This window comes from Microtus pennsylvanicus, chromosome 10 (assembly GCF_037038515.1).
Source record: "Microtus pennsylvanicus isolate mMicPen1 chromosome 10, mMicPen1.hap1, whole genome shotgun sequence".
Lineage (NCBI taxonomy): Eukaryota > Metazoa > Chordata > Mammalia > Rodentia > Cricetidae > Microtus > Microtus pennsylvanicus.
In genome coordinates, this window is record NC_134588.1 from 105,468,361 (window position 1) to 105,488,506 (window position 20,146).

Sequence of the window (20,146 nt, forward strand, 5' to 3'; positions counted from 1 at the left end):
GAATTGTCATGTTTGGAAATGTTTCCATTTCTGTGGAATAAAAAGTCACATGCTCGCCCTTTATTTATATTCTAATGTTATACTTAAAAATAATCCATTTTTTTGTAGGCTACAAACTGGACCAGTGAGATTCCCCTATAAATCAAATCTTCTATTGCTAATAAATTAGTTACGTTTTGAACACCTGGGGAATGGCATTCGAGGGAACCTGGCTCCTGTCCTCTTCCCTGGAGGAATACACTGAAGGGCGAGCCTTTGATGCAGGCCTGGGCTGTTTTGCTGCAGGACTGATGTTCTTTTCTTTAGCCAGAAATCAGTCTGATTGGGGAGGCTTCCCTGAGATGTAGGCTGGCCCAGGGTGGATAGAAACTACTGTATATTTTATATATTTTTCTCTCTTATGGTTTTTAACATTGGATCTATTTATGTATTGCTTGCTTTGCCAAATGCTAACAAAAGAAAATTGGAAACTATATTTAACCCAAGTATTCCTTAATATTTCTATGACTGGTTAAGGTTCAGTTTTTATATCTGACATGTAAATAAAAAATGATGTATTGCCATTTATAATTCATTTTACAAAAAGGCTTCTATACCAGCATTATCTAAAATACTTGTGTTTTACTCAGGGTACTTTCTTTAATAAGGGCTGATGTAAGTAGGTGAGGTTGATAGTCTTTAACTCAAGTTTATCTTTGTTCTGTTGACTTCTTACTTGGATAGTTGTTCTGTATTACAAGCCTGTTGTATTTTGTGCTATAATTTTCATCCTACCTCTAAAACAGCACAGTGATGACAAACCAGTCCCCATTAGGGGGACACCTGCTGCCACTTTTTCAGTGGTGTGTGTCTGAGCCCTGAACTAGTCACAGCTGCCTCACTGGCTCAGAGCTTGATGAGATCACAGGAGCCTGGCATTTCTAAAGCGCGATGCTGGTTCATCCTTGAATGGCCCATGTGTGCCCTAGTTTTAGAAATGCGTGCGTCATCTCATTGTCATCAAGCAGGAGGGAAATACAACATTTCCGTTGACAGCATAAATCTTACATTATGCTAATTCAAGTCACTTGAGTTCTTTAAAATAGTTACTTTAATTTGATTAATATTTTTTCTCAAATTCCCATAATTGATGTCTTGGTGATTTGATGTTTTCGTATTGTATGGCTTAATATTCAGCTCAGCATTTAATGACTAAATTAAATATAATGGAAAGGAAACTTAAAGTTGACATTACCTTTATCTAAAATTACTGTGGTCTGAAAGATTTAAAAATAAACAAAGTAGGAATGTATGACAACCTCTCTGGAGATGTTAAAGATGACACGGTGCAAGTTGACCCTCCTGATTGTCCTAGATTTAAAAGTGCAATGATGTGCTTCATAATTGTATTAGGATTTTTATACTGTCTAAGAGCAAAAATTCATGTTTTTCTGAATTCCAAAATGCTTTTGTTTTGTATGATGACTGTCCTTTAGATCTGAATAAGTCACTTTAATGCCTCAGCTTGTGAACTTTGCCTCACCAATCATGAATCTAGATGAATGCTATCTAATTCTTGGCTCAGTTTTACCTATTTTTATTTTTGGTCCACTGCTTGCTTGAGCATTGCTGGGATTTGTAGCCCATTTTCTAGGCTTATTGAAGTCTCACTGTGGTATTTTATAGGAGCTATTACAACTGATAGACTGGCTTCATGGTGTTGATGATACATGGCTGTGCCATCCTCAAAGCTGCTTTTCCGTCTAAATTGTAGAGGTGATTAGACTTCACTTCATGGAGATTTCTATATATGTGTGTTTAACATGGAGCGAGTGCATTAGGCCATGGACTGTTTTCCAGGTCTACAATGTGTATTCAGAATTTTACTGAAAACAGAGGACTCCTGAAGGTTTTTTCTCTCAACCCTGAATTGTCCTTGTTTAGATCTTTATGTACTGTATTATTTTTTAACCAATAAAAACTCTGACTTGAGCAAGAAAGGTAAGATTCTCAGTTTGTGCTAATAGTTTTCTACTTCTCTATATGTTTTTGATAATAGTATACGTAGCTTGCTACCTTAAACAAACCTAACCCGCTAAGACAGTAATTAAGGGGTGTCCATTTTTTTCTTGTAGTAAGAAGTTAATTTCAATTAGCATAGATTCACCCTGGAAAGACAAAGTTTATATAAGAAAGATTAATGTTAGGAGCAGACTGCAACATGCGTGGCTGTAGCCCATTAAGCAGCGTGGCAGCAGAGGATTTTCAGTGGGCGAGTAGCACCTGCATGCATACAATAGCACCTACATGCGTACACTAGCACCTCCATGCATACAGTGATAGAACACCTGCATGCATACACTAGCACCTACATGCATACAGTGATAGAACACCTGCATGCATACACTAGCACCTCCATGCATACAGTGATAGAACATCTACATGCATACACTAGCACCTCCATGCATACAGTGATAGAACATCTACATGCATACACTAGCACCTCCATGCATACAGTGATAGAACACCTACATGCATACACTAGCACCTCCATGCATACAGTGATAGAACACCTGCATGCATACACTAGCACCTACATGCATACAGTGATAGAACATCTACATGCATACACTAGCACCTCCATGCATACAGTGATAGAACATCTACATGCATACACTAGCACCTACATGCATACAGTGATAGAACATCTACATGCATACACTAGCACCTCCATGCATACAGTGATAGAACATCTACATGCATACACTAGCACCTCCATGCATACAGTGATAGAACACCTACATGCGTACACTAGCACCTCCATGCATACAGTGATCGAACATCTACATGCATACACTAGCACCTCCGTGCATACAGTGATAGAACACCTGCATGCATACAGTGATAGAACACCTACATGCGTACACTAGCACCTCCATGCATACAGTGATAGAACATCTACATGCATACACTAGCACCTCCATGCATACAGTGATAGAACACCTACATGCATACACTAGCACCTCCATGCATACAGTGATAGAACACCTACATGCATACAGTGATAGAACACCTGCATGCATACAATAGCACCTCCGTGCATACAGTGATAGAACATCTACATGCATACACTAGCACCTCCGTGCATACAGTGATAGAACACCTGCATGCATACAGTGATAGAACACCTGCATGCATACAATAGCACCTCCGTGCATACAGTGATAGAACACCTGCATGCATACAGTGATAGAACACCTGCATGCATACAATAGCACCTCCGTGCATACAGTGATAGAACACCTGCATGCATACAGTGATAGAACACCTGCATGCATACAATAGCACCTCCGTGCATACAGTGATAGAACACCTGCATGCATACAGTGATAGAACACCTACATGCATACACTAGCACCTGCATGCATACAGTGATAGAACACCTGCATGCATACAATAGCACCTCCGTGCATACAGTGATAGAACACCTGCATGCATACAGTGATAGAACACCTACATGCATACAATAGCACCTACATGCATACAGTGATAGAACACCTGCATGCATACAGTGATAGAACACCTGCATGCATACAATAGCACCTCCATGCATACAGTGATAGAACACCTGCATGCATACAATAGCACCTCCATGCATACAGTGATAGAACACCTCCATGCATACAGTGATAGAACACCTGCATGCATACAATAGCACCTCCATGCATACAGTGATAGAACACCTGCATGCATACACTAGCACCTACATGCATACAGTGATAGAACACCTGCATGCATACACTAGCACCTACATGCATACAGTGATAGAACACCTACATGCACACACTAGCACCTACATGCATACAGTGATAGAACACCTGCATGCATACACTAGCACCTACATGCATACAGTGATAGAACATCTGCATGCACACACTAGCACCTACATGCATACAATGATAGAACACCTGCATGCATACACTGGCCCCTACATGCATACAGTGATAGAACACCTGCATGCATACACTAGCACCTACATGCATACAGTGATAGAACACCTACATGCACACACTAGCACCTACATGCATACAGTGATAGAACACCTGCATGCATACACTAGCACCTCCATGCATACAGTGATAGAACACCTACATGCATACACTGGCACCTACATGCATACAGTGATAGAACACCTGCATGCATACACTAGCACCTACATGCATACAGTGATAGAACACCTACATGCACACACTAGCACCTACATGCATACAGTGATAGAACACCTGCATGCATACACTAGCACCTACATGCATACAGTGATAGAACATCTGCATGCACACACTAGCACCTACATGCATACAATGATAGAACACCTGCATGCATACACTGGCCCCTACATGCATACAGTGATAGAACACCTGCATGCATACACTAGCACCTACATGCATACAGTGATAGAACACCTACATGCACACACTAGCACCTACATGCATACAGTGATAGAACATCTGCATGCATACACTAGCACCTACATGCATACAGTGATAGAACATCTGCGTGCACACACTAGCACCTACATGCATACAATGATAGAACACCTGCATGCATACAGTGATAGAACACCTGCATGCATACAATAGCACCTCCATGCATACAGTGATAGAACACCTACATGCATACACTGGCACCTACATGCATACAGTGATAGAACACCTGCATGCATACAATAGCACCTCCATGCATACAGTGATATAACACCTACATGCATACAATGATAGAATGCATGTGGAGGAAATGGCAGTGGGAAATAACTAAAGTTTGGGGCAATCTCAGTTCTTCTTATTCCTCACAGGCGTGTTCAGTGAAGTCACTGTACTCATTTAAGGAATCAGAAGCCATTGCTCCTACAGCAAAGTCAGGTTTGGGTTCTGTGTGGCTCTTAGGTCCTCATGTTCCATCAGCTGACGGAACAATGTTGTGTGGGTTTGTGTTTAAAGCTATTTACTGTGTGTAGTTGATTAGCTTATGGGTAATAGCACCATCACCAAAGCCTAAACAAAGCTTCTCTCACATGCATTTTCTACATAAGGCTTACTGTGGCCTTCTCATGCTTAGTAACAATGACGCACTCCACATTCAGCCTGAATGTGGGGCCACTGAAAGCAGTAAAATCACTAGAAAAAGCACAAAAATTCAATAAGCCAGTCCTCAGTAGATGACACTAATGGCCTTGTTTCCGGTGTCCGCTGCAGGAAGGAGGCTGACCTTGTTCTTCTCTCCTGCGAGTGCTTGTTGGAAGGCAGCTCAGATTTTCACTGCTCTGCACACACCCATGAATATCTGCAAAAGTTCTGAGTGTTGGCTTTCAGGTTGCAAATAAATTTTAGCTGGTAGATCATCTTTCATATTTGGAATCTGCAAGGAGGATTCTGTGGGAAGCAGTAGTAGTGTAGAGCAGTGGTCCCGACCTCTGGGCTGCGACTTCCACGGGGTCACAGACCAGATATCCTGCATATCAGATATGTACATTATGATGCATGACAGTAGCAAAAGTACAGTGTAATAAAGTAGCAATGAAAGAATTTTATGGTTGGGGTCACTACACATGAGGAACTGTATTAAAGGGCTGCAGCATTAGGAAGGTTGAGAACCACTCCTGTAGAGTATTGTAGACCTTGAAGTCATGTATTCGTGAGTTCACTGTGGTTGGTTCTTAGTATTACTTAGACAGACATTGTGAACCTCAGTTTCTTTTGTGAAATACAGACACTATTTTCTTTATAGAAGTGCTGTTGGGCTTAAATGAGGTTAGATAGAGTACATGTATAGGCTTAGGTCTGACTTTGCCACATGGTCTATAATAAGTGATAGTTGTTGAAGATAGTTGGTAACAGAACTTAAAATTTTTAGCATGAACCCAAGTGTAGAATGTAACCTTAAACTTTTTGATATATGTTTTACATATGATTTGACATTACCTTAATAGAGTAGTTTATTTTATATGCCTTCAGGCTTCTTTTGTATCTTGTTTATCTTTGATTTGACTTTTGTCTTTAATATAGTCTGAAGAATTGTTCTGGATGAATTTTGGTTAACAAGTTCTTAAATCTTAAAATTGAAAAAAGTGATTTTTAAAAAAAGGAGTTGTGCCCATGTAAATGTGAGATCACAAGCCTGAGCATCTACTGTTGATAAGAATTCCTCGCAGGCATGGAGGTAAATACTAGTAATGCCAGCACTTGAGAGGTGGAGGCCAGAGAACCAGGCCTTAAAGATCATCCTTGGTAATAAAGCAAAATTGAAGTCAGCCTGTACTATATGAGACCCTGTTTCAAAAAAGCAAGAGAGAATCACTACTGTTGTATGGTTTAAACTCCAATTTATTGGTACCCTGCTAGCCAACCGTTTATTACCTAATTTTAGAGCATTGTTACTTCCATGAAATGTCCTAGGGTCATAACCCAGGAGATAAAGCTTGAATCCCTGTCATTTTTAGACTGCACTCATTAAATACAGTTCAGAATGGTAACACAGTAACGATACTGGAATCAAGTTTGAAGAGACGATTTTTACAGCAGGAATTCGAGGAACCTTAATACAAGGAGGCTTTCCACTTAACCAGGATGTACTACTGTTTTTTGACAGGATCTCACTTGCTAGCTCTGGTTGTCATGTGCAGGCCAGACTGGCTTTGAACTCACAGATCACTTGCCTCTTCCTAGTGCTGGGATTAAAGGTGTACACCACTACATCTGGCTCAGAATATCCTACCTTGAGTATTCCAATTAACCTGTGCTTTCTGAGGCTGAGAGATATTTAAATTCTGTTCTTATTTTGTTTTGAACTAGTGATTCATCAACAGGTATAATATCCACTAAAGTTACTCAGATTATTCTGACTGCTGAAAGATTGTGGGACAAGACTCATTTTACACATAGCGTTTGAAAACCGTTAATTACGTAAGACTGCTTAACATGTTGACAGTTGCTTGAAGACCAGTTCTCATGTGATTACAAGACGTGTAAAATACTGGTGGTGTTTTTTTTTGTTTTTTTGTTTTTGCCAAGAAAAAAAAGAATCTAAAAGAATCTGATTTAGTTGATTTCCTGATGTTTACAATTTCAAGTTTAAGTATATGAACAAGACTGGGGTTGCCGTGCCACACTGCTCATGCTGACAATACCTCGTGTCACCCAGAGCACAGGAGGTGTTCTTGCTCCAGGACTCCATGAAAAACTGTTGTAGGTGCCTCAAATGATGTTGACAGTGACCATCTTACTGCATTGAACTCTTGGATGTCCTGTGCAGTGTTTGTGGTGCTGTTAGAGTAGGAGGGTATTTAAGCTCTCTATAACCTTTTACTGAGAAGGCTCATTTAAAATGGATTGGTTTGAATAAGGGATTTAAATAACCTATTTTCTCAGACTAGTCAAAGCGAAAAGAGTTTATGACAGAAAATAAATCTAAAATGACGTAAAATTACGCACAGCCTGTGTCTGTAACTGTATTTTGATTTTATGGTGACTATTATTCAAGCTTTTGTTACTGGAATTCAGCAGCTGGACCCTTTATTATTAGCTTTCTGCTTGGAAATTTGTATTCCTAGAACATTTTTATAGACTTTGGAGAATGTATGTTTTAGAAAATTTTATTCTAAGTATGTTGATTATGTTTTAATTTCATTTTCTTCTCAGTATCAGTTTGAGATCTAGATTTTAAGATATTTTCATCTTAGAAAATTGAAATAAAATTGGCTATGTATTATAGAAAAGTACAAGTTAATAAAATGGTAATATTTCTTAGAAGAAATATAATAGTGTCTGTTTGCTTTAAATTTTTTATTTTGATGTTACTGTATGTTTTGTATTTTAAAATTTAATAACAGTTGATAATTAAAATGTAAATTCCTTAACACTCCATATCATCAGGTAGGATCAATATTAATCCTGATATTCTTGGATTATATTTTATTCAATGTGAAGCATACATATGTTTAATAGTGTATAGTACTATATTCACTTATTCACATATCTGCATTCGAATGCTGGTGTTCTCCATATTCTTAAAAGCTTCTTAAAAGACATATGTACAGATAATCAATCATGATATTTTGATGATACAAGATGTGTATATTTTCCATAGATTAAAATATTTGTGCTTTCCGCTCTGATGACCTAGTAGAGGTGTAGACTCGTCTGTTGGAATTTAGGATCTTGCAAATGGTGTAAATGTACACTGTGAAACACACGTTACAACCCTTACTGTGTGCTAGATACTTTCTGTGTATTGTTTATATATTTAAATTAATATGATTAACATTCCTATGCTATAGGTTTGTGTTTACATCTTAAACTGTTTTCCTTTTGGTAAACCAAAATTAAAATGATTTGGAAGTTTCTTTATATTGCTGTCATGTTGCTAATAAATATAAATAAATTCTCTTCCTAAAGTAGTCTTCATTTCTGTTTAACATATCCAAGTGTGAGTTCTGTTGATATCCTCATCAGTCATCACTGTCTAGGTTGGCAGCCACAGTCATGGTATGCTGTAGTAGTCATAAAGTGTTTATGACTCCCGTTGGATCCATAATGGGCTCCCTGTACTTTGCTGCCCATCTGTAATGGTGCCCAGATCTAGAGCGCGTGGTCAATTTTCCTGCTCTCCATGTTAATTTACTCTTCTCTTTCCCTTCAAGGAAACTTATCCGTTCTCCAATCACATTACTGTATTTGTTCAACTTCCATGAAATCTCTATCTCTTATGTTTCCTCTCTTCTTTTGACACTACTTTGTAAAATTCTGGGACAATCTCTATAGAAAACAAGATGCTTTAGCTGAAACCTGACGGATGGGTTAGAGTTCATCAAGTCATTCATGGTAGGCATGAAGGCATAATAAGGGTTTGGGTATAGCACATCATAGAATAGCTAGATTGATTAGATAGATATGGAGGGGTTTATAACAAAACAGTTTAGTTGAAAATATGGGCAGGAATTAGATCATACTCTATAGCAGCCTTAGGAAGCTATGTCATTCCTGGCCATACTGATAGTCATAGAAAATGCATTATGTAGTTATGAGCTGAGATTACACGTATAAATTCCATCCTATTCCTCCATTAGGTGTGCACCAGAGGATGGACTGAACCTTAACTTAGCATTTGAATCTTGTGTCTTACTGTGTAACAAGTATGTATTCCACAAAGAGTGGTCAGTATTGCCTCCAGCTAGATTACTGTGTGTCCTTCTAGGCCTTGCTTCCTGCAGCTGTGTACGAGAGTGACATGGTCACCTGCAGCTTATGTTTTAATGAATAAAAGTAATCTTGGTGGGGACAAGTAAGCAGATAAAAGTAGCCATAGGGGACCAATTAGAAAGGCAGCAGGATATGAAGGAAATGAAGGCTATTGAGTAAAATTTGTAGGATAGAATACTTCTCTGCCTGAATCCATCCAGTAGCTTTGTTAGGCCACTCTTACACTCACCGCTGCTGGGGGGAGATAAGCGTGTACATTCTTCACACCAGTTCATTTGGCAAGTTGGGTTATGATCAAGAAGTTTTTTTAAGTGGTAACTTTATATGAACTTATGCTGTCCTGTTTATGTCTAATCACATTGATTACATCAAAGTTACTGTGTAAGCACTTATGTTTGCTTCTGCCCTATAAAGACTTGCATACCACACCTTCTACATTTAAAAAGCAAATTGTATTACAGCGGTACAAAGTTCTAGGTCACTGTTCTCAAGATGGCTTCAGATTAATACTTTTTATATATCTATGGACTTTTATTTGTTTTTGAAACATATACTCACGTAGGCCAAGCTAGTTTTGCACTTGCTGTGTAGCCAAGATTGACATCCACCTTTCAAGGGCTATGTCACCAACACACATCTTCAGACCCTGTGCTCTTGGACTGACTCCTGATGAATCTTTAAGACACTGATCTCTATGTAGATCCTTCGTGTGTCTCAGGCTGGCGTGAACTGTCTGTAGTGCTGGGCTGTCCTCTGGTTGATCCTCCTTCCTCAGAATTCAGAGTACTATGGTTATATACATTATCTACCATGACTGGCTATGTTTGAGCCTTGAAATACATTTAGAGTCTAGGTAGCTAAACACTATTTCTACTTTTTATCCTAAAAAACCTTTGAAATATGTTCTAAATACTCCTGTATGCTTTTAAGAAATTAAGGTTCAGTATGGGAACACACATCTCTAATCTTGAAGTTTCAAAAGCAGAAGCAGGTGCGTCATGGAGGGTGTAAAGCCAGGTTCATCCAGACCAACTGGGGTTACCCTCTTTCTTAATGTAAAAGGACTCATTGCTGCTGATTAGTGACCATGTGATTCTATAGATGGACATTCCTGTTCAGACCTTTTGCTGGTTGCCTTTTGCAGTAGTAGTGACATTGCCAGAGTTCCTATTATTTTCTTTCTTTTTAAAACTAATATCAGGAAGATAGAAATGCATACATTTTACTTTTTCCAAGTAAACTCTGGTTCAACTCTGATTTCCTGCCTTTTATGTTGCTGATAAAATTATTTTGATGGTCTATAAAAGTCAGTTTTCTAATTTGCCTTTAGATATGTCAGACACATACTATCAGAAAAGTTCGAAAATCAGTGATGGGTAGAACACTTCCAAATAATGTTTAATAAGCTTTTCTGGGTACTGAAATCACCTATAAATCCTCCAACTGAAGGTCAATTTGCAAAACTGAGGATTCATGAAGAAATTATTTAGATGGAAAGGTTTCCTTGTGCTGTTGAGCTAATGTGTGCCTGGCAGTATTTGCTGGCCTGCCATCTAAGGGATCGAATTCCAATGACAGAGATAGGGTCCAACTGTATACCTCAGTTTTAAGCCAACAAAACTTGTATTGTTTCTGTTGTTCAATAAATTGTTGTATAATTGTCCCAATACTTATGAAATAAACTGGAAGTTGAATGATTTTTTTTTTTACTGTTAAAAAGTGTAGTGCCTTCCTTGTAGAGTTTCATGTGTGGATCAGGAAATTGCTTGGGGTTGGTTTACTGTGAAAGTACTTCAGATCAGTGGAACACTAAACCCTGTAGGGCTGTGTTTATCTGTTAGTTACAATATATTATAATTGTATTTAAAATATGCAATGGATTGTTAAGAATTTCATATTAGCTTGAATTTGTAATATTTAGGCCAAATACTAGTTCTTAAACTTAAAGATTAATATATTATTTAATTTCATTTTCATTTATTTCTGATAAGCTTGTCTCTTTTCTACCTTACTACTGGGGATTGAACCTGACGTCCTTCATGTCAAGCAAACATTCTGCCAATTAGCTACATTTCTAGCTTTCCTCGATTTTTTTTTTTCCTAATTTTGAGACAGGTTCTCATTAAACTACCTAAACTAGCCTCAGGATCATCCTGTCTCAGTCTCTTAGCAGGTGTGAATCCAGCCCTGAAGCTCTTCTTACTTTCTGATTCACAAAAATACTACTTTTTTTTTTCGAGGGGGAGTGTTTCAAGACAGAGTTTGTTTGTGTATAGTCTTGGCTGTCCTAGAACTAGCTCTGTAGACTAAGCTGGTCTCAAACTCACAGATCATCTTCCCGCCTCTGCTTCCAGAGTGCTGGGATTAAAGGCATGCCTACACGGCCACAAAAAATATTTTAATGCTTCTTATCAATTGTCATATTAGTAAATATGTTATATCTGATTTAGAAACAAGTTCCATCTGGCTTGTGACTTTAGCCACACATTCTTTGATTCAATTGTGGACATAATGAAAGCTTTTGGTATTTTTACTTTGCAGTAGTTTAGGTTAGGTATAATCAATTAGGCATGTAATTTCTGTCCTCAGGTACCTACATTTGATCAGCATAAATTAATCTGAGAAGGGAGAAAGAGATGTTTCTTTTGCGCTTTATCTTTCTTCACCTAATGGACTGTGCACTTCCATCAGGCACAGCTGCCTCTTCTCTCCAATCTCCCCTCCTAACACTCATGCTATTTTCTTGTTCTCTTATATTAGTAGAACATTAGTTTCCCTGGTCTTGTGGTTTTTCTGGCTTCTAATCCTTATCACCTATAACTCCAAGTAAGCATTTATAAAACATCCTAGGCTCTCTTCCCAGTCTAAAAAGACAAAACAACTTTCATTGCCTTTATAATATTTTTTTTCTTTCTCTTTCACTGCTTGCCTGTGATCTTTGACAGTTCTGTCCTTTCCTAATAATCATGGACTTTTGAAACCCTGCCCTGCTCAGCCTTTCCCATATTCAAACATATCAGTTGTTGTTCACACTCTTCCTGTTGGTTCATACACTTGGAGGGATAGCTCAAACTCTGCCCTTTCTTCAAAACTTTCCTCTGAAATGGCACCCTCAGCTCTTCATCTCTTCCTGTCTTTTTACCCAGTCATCCATGGATAACCTATGGTTTTATACTATTTACCATCTGCCTGCTTTGGTATTATATCCCTCATTGTCTGGTACACCCAATGACAGTCCACTTCTCAGCACAGCTTGTGCTTAACATTCTTTCAGTATTCATAGTGATCGACTGTGTCTGTCTGGAGTTTTAAGGATGTTTTCTATCTTTATCTAGTTAGGATGCCAATGTGATTGTAACATCAAATTTCTGACAAATACTTGTCTCTAAAGTTTTTCAGTGTTTATAATCCAGGTGATCATGCATGCATTCCATAACAAATGACATAGAAGATTCTATTTGTGCCTGTGCTAACAAGTTGAGTGCCTTGTGAAGGATGACATGCTTGTTGTCTGTGTGACTGGGAGATCCTGTAGGGTTTCCCCTTAGGTCGGAGGGAAAAGGATGGCCTCAAGTCCACTCGCTGTAGAGAGCAGTCTGTGTGCAGACTTCCACTGACTCTTCACTACTGGGAGGTCTGGAGGAATAGTTTCTTTCTAATTTGAATTTTCATGTGATAAACTTTGAACTTGTGTTGAGATATAGGGTAGCAGTGCTGATGTGTGTGGGCTAAGGAGTAGGATTCAGATTCAGCATTTAAAATCAGATGTTACAGGCCTGGAGAGATGGCTTGGTGGTTAAGACCACTTGTGTGTCTTCTGGAGAGCTCAGATTTGATCCCCAGCACCCACATAGTGTGCATCTGCGGGGATCTGATGTCCTCTGTGGGCAGCAGGCACTGATTACTGCACAGACATACATAAACAGGAAAATCGGCCATCACACTGGCACCTGTTTATGTCCCGCTGCACCTCCAGTTCCCAGGCCTGCCTTAGGTCTGGCACTTCACTGACTTGCTTCTGACTGCCGCTTTCTTGCCATGCTTTTGCAGGCAAAGCCTAACAGCAGCCTCACAGCTTTTGATTTTCCATCTTTGATGGTGTTTTCTTTTATGTTCTTTTTGTCCTTGTGTAGTTAAACTGTTTTGGCCTCTTAGTTAGGCTTTGGGAGAAAACCTCAGTAATATTAATTGCGTGATCACTGTGTTTATTGTTGAATGCTTAATTTATCTTTTGAAATTGTTGCAAATTTAATAGAAATAAATAATTTGGCTTCACTCACAGAGATTCACCTGCCTCTGCCTCCTAAGTGCTGGGATTAAAGGTGTATACCACCACTGCCCAGTGGTAAATACATGTTTATTTCGTTTGTTTATTTTTCAAGACAGGCAAATCTCTGTGAGTTCGAGGCCAGCCTGGTCTACAGTACTAGTTCCAGGACAGGCTCCAAAGCTACACAGAGAAACCCTGTCTTTGCCTCCCGAATGCTTAGCATTATTTGACCTCTTCACCTTTGACTAATTTTTTTCTTTATAACATTTCCGAATATTATTGCAGTGATTGTGTGGATGGACTCCCATAATTCTACCACTTACTTGTAAGACTAAGTCAGCAGGAGTTTATGGCTAGCCCAGGCTCGGTGATACCACCTCTCATAACACCACCCAACCAACCAAACAACCGATTAAAACACAAGAACACACAGCCAGAGCAGAAGCCTCTAGTGACTGCCCAGCTTCTAGAATCCATTGTCTGCTCCACTCACCCATCCTCATTCTTCCTTGGGGTACAGTGTTGTCACTGTTTCTCCTTGACTAATTCTCAAGATGTGTGTCCCCTATTGAGATGCCTTTACTTTGCATTGGAATACCCTTAAAGATGCAAGTTGCCTCACCAATGGGGGTTTCCTTTCCTCCAGTTTCTCTCTTCATTTAACTCCTGTTTCCCAGTGTAGCACAGTGAAGGACAAGAAGGACACTGCAGAAATTATGTATGGAAAAAGTAAAGGTAGATTCTTCGTATGCACACTTACACTCTTTAAATTATCTCATTTCTGGTAGGTAATTGTTGATTTTATTTCATCACTATGAGAATATGAACTTGTTTTCACAATAATTTGTAATTATGAATTTCATTAAAAGTGAATTAAGACATGAATATGTATGAAGAAATTAGATGTTCTAACCATGAATATATGGCATCCCAGTGTCTTGAGTGAATTACAGACTTTACTCATTTCTGGGCCATTTGCTTTATATATAGATTAAATGTAGATAATTACTCATTTGACAGGTTATTTTATTACTTTGATATATCTCAAAGTACCATGTGCAGTTCTGGGGTGATTATTATAATAATTTGATTCATTAATAACCAAAATTATCATTTTCTGTGAATTCAGATTTGAAAGTTGGAATTTGGATTCGTTTAAAGTCTGTTGTGCTTACTTTTTGGCTTAATAATATACTTTTTAAATTGTGGGTTTTCATAATTTTTAAGCTTATATATTAAGCATAAAAATCTTAGTTGGAAATGCTAGCTTCTATAAGGAAGCACGAATAATTTATCCTTACATTTCACTTAAAAAACAATAAATTTAATGCATTGATGTATTAAGTTTAAGATTTATTTGTAGTGTTTATAGATCTGTAAGTCACATCTGGAGAGCATCTAAATGTTTGTTAATTATTCTCCTACTTAGTTGACAGTTCTGCAGTACTACATGGCTTATAGGTAATAAATGGTTAAATTATTCAGAAAATATTTGCAAACTTATTAATATTCATTACGTGAAGGGATAAAATTAAAAGCTCCTAGTCTAATGTCGTGTTTGAATGTCAATTTTTTAAGTTTTGTTTGATTTTCCAGTAAAGCTTGCCCGTTTCTGACTCAGCCCCTTTTGCCCGTTCTTCTAGCTTGTCGCAGGAAAGCACGTCTCTTCTGTGTAATGCATTTTATTTAATTTTATAGTTTTTATGATACCATATATTAAAGATTGCCAAAAATATAGAAAAATTTTAGAGAACATTTTTGGATTTGATGGATTACCACTCTTGAAAGGGAAACAAAACACTAAATATTTCTAATCCTGCATTATTTACCGCATGGGTGGCTAAATGCTACTTTCAGCCTCATAAAATTAAAAGGGAGAAATCTGCCAACTGTAGCAGGAATTGGATTTAGGAAGAGTGGTACAGAGCCAAAATATTGCTACAGAATTAAATGTCAAAAATCTTCTTTAATAGTAGATATATAGGTCACAGTGCCTGGTTATGATTAATACATTTAATCTAAATCACTGCAAGTTGCACTCTCCTTTTCCATAAAATACAATAGGACACAAATCAGTTTTACTGTAGATGGATAACAATTGGAAAATAATGCATCTTCCCGCCCAATAAATTGTCAGTTATACCTTTTAACTAAAATCAATTCATCATTCCAAAATTTATTACAATTTCTAATAATAAATCTCCTCAAATGTTTATTCATTTGGCTTTTGATACATTTGTGCCATTTTTGCTATGGTCTAATGTTTTCTCTTTTGATTCATTGTAAATTAGAAAATCTATTTTCAGTCAATTTTCTAGTGAGGAAGTTAAAATCTATAACCTCTCACCTTCGTCACTCTCCTGTATACATTTTAATACCCTTGAACTTCAACTTAAATGCAATCCAGTCAGTTCTTTTCAGTAGGAGATTAAAAGACTTTTCAGTGTAACTTCTCAAGTAGGACTGAGATTTCATAGAAACAAGTACATAGAGGAAAGTTGTAAGCTGATAGTTGCCATCGATTCATTTTGAATCAAGGGTAGAGATACAGTGGACCATGGGGGTTATGCCATCATTTCATCTAAGTGTTCACAAGGAGAAAATGCTACTTGAATTAGGATCAAATCCTGATCGTATTTGGAACCTACTTCTCAACAGCGTAAACTCAGTGGTGGCATTCCAAGTGAGCACAGCTAGCTGCATGCAAACACAGATCCACATTGAGGTCATCTCATTAATTCTGACCTCCTCTTTAGCTGTACATTTTTTTTGTAAATATGTGTCTCCATATTTCTTCTTCATAATCCTCCCTAAACCTGTGAAATCATCTGGTTGTCCTTATGAAATACATACAATCCTAAGCCTGTGAAATCATCTAATTATCCTTATGAAATAACATAGATTCCCAAGCCTGTGAAATCATCTGGTTGTCTTATATAACACATTCCTAGAATATAGTGTTTATTTTCAGAAATTTCAACATTGTATGTCCATTTTCCATCTTTATTAAATTATACTTTAGTGCATTTTTTCCTGACAGTGTGCAGTGACCACTAACTGTAATGACTTGGTTTTAGACTGTCTTCATTTACTTCCCCGGACTCAGTTTGGCGTCCTTTGTTCTCCTCGGCACTCCACCATTGTGCTTTCATATAGGATTTAAGAATGAAAGCAGGGATTAGCTCTTTCTCTAACTTAATGAAAATGTGTTTATAATCAGCATGTCCTGGGGTTGAGTGTCAGGTCTACACTTTACCTTCTTGTACATAATCCTGCAGCACCGTTACACAATGGCTACTGTCAGGAATGAAGATGACATTCATTAACTTGACTGAAATCCATACCTTCCTGGCAGTTGTGTGGTGCAGCCATAGGAGAAGATGACACATGACTAGCATCATGAGGAAGGAACAGTAGTTGCGTGGTCAGAGCAGCCTTCGGAGAGGCCAGCATTTTGACTAGCTTCATTTCTATTAACTTGGATTTCTGCTAAAAAGGTCAGGCTTTACTTGCAAGTCTTTATTTTGGGGATCTTGTGGTGTTGGAGATTGATCCTAGGGCTCACACATCAAGTCCCTTTTATTTATCTCAAAATAGTACGTTTTAAAAAGCTGTGAACTTAATTAAATATTAAAAACTCAATTAAAAATATAATATTTTTGATAGATTCTTTAAAATATATTATTCATTTGGGTTAGCCAAATTAATTTCTCCATTAAAAATTAGAAGTTTTGATAAATGAAGCTAGCTCTACAAGCTTTAATCTCTGACTTCTGTGTTCTTCTTAATTTGTTTTTCTTATCACATTAAACATGAAAGTATATCAAATCATGTTCTTTCATATAAAATTCCATAAATATCCAAAACTCGTGCGCTCTAAAAGACCAGTAGTAGTTTTTTATTAGCATATATTAATTATGCCTAATATTTCATTGACTTTTCCACATATGTATACAGTACATATGTATTTTGCTCATGTTCACCCCTGTGACCCTCTGTTGTCCCTTCTCCCAGCTAGATCCCACTCTCCTTTATTTTGGCAAACCAGTAAGTTTAGCTAGTACCATTTACAGGCGCATGGCTGACTTACCAGTAGCTACACCGCAGGAGAAATCATTAACTGTCTATATATCCTCAGGGAGGGATGAGGTCTTGTGAGCCCCTCCTTAGCAACGCCCCTCCCCCTCTATAACGGAATGCCCACCACGCCCAATCTTCTGCTGGTCTGTGTATGTAATCACAGTTCATAAGTGTCAAGGCTATGTTGGGCCTGGAATACGGTGCTCCCCAGCACTCCAGCCCATCCAGACAGAAGCTGCTGTGACCAGCATGGACAGCAGCATTGATCTATGGATCCAATCTTAGTCCGGCTGTCACTTTGTAGATGCCAGTGCCCTTTACTTCTTAATCACTTTGTGAGTCTCAAATAGAATTCCTTTCTGTCCTCCTCTGGATCTTTGGTGTTAGGGCTCTAGTGTTTCACCCACATTTGTATCCTATGTTTATCTAGTTGCTACTCCGTGAATGTGCTTCTTTAAGCCTCTGCTGTTCTACTGCTATTGTTACCATTTGGAACTGCATTCTCAGTCAGCCTCAGAAAAACCAAAGACGGAAAGAAGACCTCTTTGTGTTGTTCACATTTACCAGTGAAATGACTACCTCTTGGCAATCTCCCCTTGATAATACATCTTGGTTACAACCTTCTCTGAAATCTGCGCCCACCCAGAGACATCACTTTCCTTCAGCTTGACCTCCCACTTCCCTGGGAACTGGCAGAACTGGTGTGACCATTTCTAGAATATTGCAAATAGCATAGACCTAGAAGGACAGAAGAATTCTTTCCATCCCATGTCTAACTGAATGTATGTCCATGGAGCTTCAATTCTGTCATCCTAGAGTAAGATAAGAAGACATGAGATGCAATCTGATCTATAAAGGAACTGCTACTCCTCGTTTACTTCGGGCTCAGATGTCTGAGAGTGCAGGGCCATAGATCTACTTGTCAGGAGTAGCTTACGGAAGTCCCAGCACAGTGGAGCATGCGTTCCCTAGGACAGATACTGAGATGCAAACAATTTAAAGAAATGCTCTGGTCAGAAGGAGGATAAAAGTATCTACTGACTTAAAGTCTGCAGTGCATCTGTGCCTCCTTCATCAACTTCAAACCAGGTCTGACTACCATACTTATTGAACGTGGGGGCATTGGTAGGTGAGTGATAGCTAAGTGTTTGTAAAGTTTAAATGAGTAATGTGAGAATGGACAGACATTAAGTAAACCTGTAGAACAGACTTCTTTTGATCCTTTAGGGAAAGCATCCTCTCTATAGACTAATTGAGAGTTCAGGCACTTTTCTGTTAAATTATGACCTCTGTTCCCTTTGTTCTAGTTCGAATCTAAGCATCCAAGGCACTTAATTGCTTCTCATCTAATCCTTGACAGTGAACTGAACTTTAATGGTTCTTTTCTGTAGGATCAAGAAAATGTGTGCTGATTTGTTTTCCACTTGTAGGAATGTAATCTGTCTTGTCTTTGTTAGAAACTGCTTCAAACAATTCTTAAATCTTTAACAAGAAACAATATAGACTTTAATTCAACCATATAAAACTCCCGAATTATATTTATCAATAATCTCTACAGTTATTGTATGAAAAGTTTGTGTCAAGTGACCTTGACAACAGAAAAAAAATATCCTCTCATCTCAAACCAGTGTGCACATTCAGGTACGAGCCTCACCACAGTACGAGCTGTTACAAATGTGACTGTTTTCCATTCATTAGAAACTGATACATGAACATAATTTGGCATATACTCATTGAGTAATACATTGTTTTCTCATGAGTAGGACTTGTCTGACTTCTGAAAAGGAAAACGGATTTAATCTATAAATTTCCTAGTGCTTGGATTGTTTTTAAGAGTATTCTTTTGCTTATAAAGCAAACTGGTTGCACAAATCGCATGGGTTTCATTATTTCATTTCATATATCCATGTCTCAGGTACATTGCTCATGTTCACACTCCTCCATTACCTTCTCTTGCTCCATCGTCCCTCCCTATTAGTCTTTCTAAGGAGCTTCCTGTCTGGTTTCCTGTCTTATTTATTTCTAATCTGGATTTCACAGATGAGAGGAAGTGGGGTATCTCAGGAAAGTCCTTGTGTAGGATAGTGGCTAGCTTAAAGTACCCACAGATATTTTAGCTTTGTAGATGAGGTGGTGACATGTCACAAGAGGTGAAAAGGGGCAGGTACTGACATATGGAAAGACTAGGCAAGTTAAAAAAGACAGTGGCCATGCTGGAAAGTATTTTAGTTACTCAGAGTTCACATATTCATGTTAGAGTAGCTGCATCTAGTATCCTCCAGGAAGACAAACCAATGTTTGCTCCCTGAGTTGGCCAACATGGAAAGAACTATAACTATCTATCTATTCTTTAACTCCATCAAAGACTCCAGAAGGATATACTATTACCTAAGTAAACAGGAAGCATATTGTAAGCAACTTCCAAAATTCTAGAATTGACGGAGACATCTCGTTACCTGGACAGTCATCCAAAGTTCTTTTGTACCATTGGAGCATCCATCTTCAGTCTACAGGCCCATAGTATTTAGCAAACTTTTCCACAAAACAGGAAATTTTAAAGACA

General features: G+C 38.1%; 1 protein-coding gene across 6 annotated transcripts in view; it reads left to right on the forward strand.

The window, feature by feature from the left end:
• Positions 1 to 20,146, forward strand: part of Gpatch2 (G-patch domain containing 2) — a 155,970-nt gene that overhangs the window by 18,774 nt on the left and 117,050 nt on the right. Inside the window, exon 6 of one of the 6 annotated variants that reach the window (XM_075989421.1) lies at positions 109 to 1,973. The exons of 4 other annotated variants lie outside the window; for them this stretch is intronic. In XM_075989421.1, coding sequence (XP_075845536.1) covers positions 109 to 141 — 33 coding nt within the window. In that variant the 3' untranslated portion in view covers positions 142 to 1,973. Of the gene's footprint in view, positions 1 to 108; positions 1,974 to 20,146 lie in introns of those variants that run through there. One more of the 6 variants, XM_075989420.1, reaches the window with a different exon arrangement.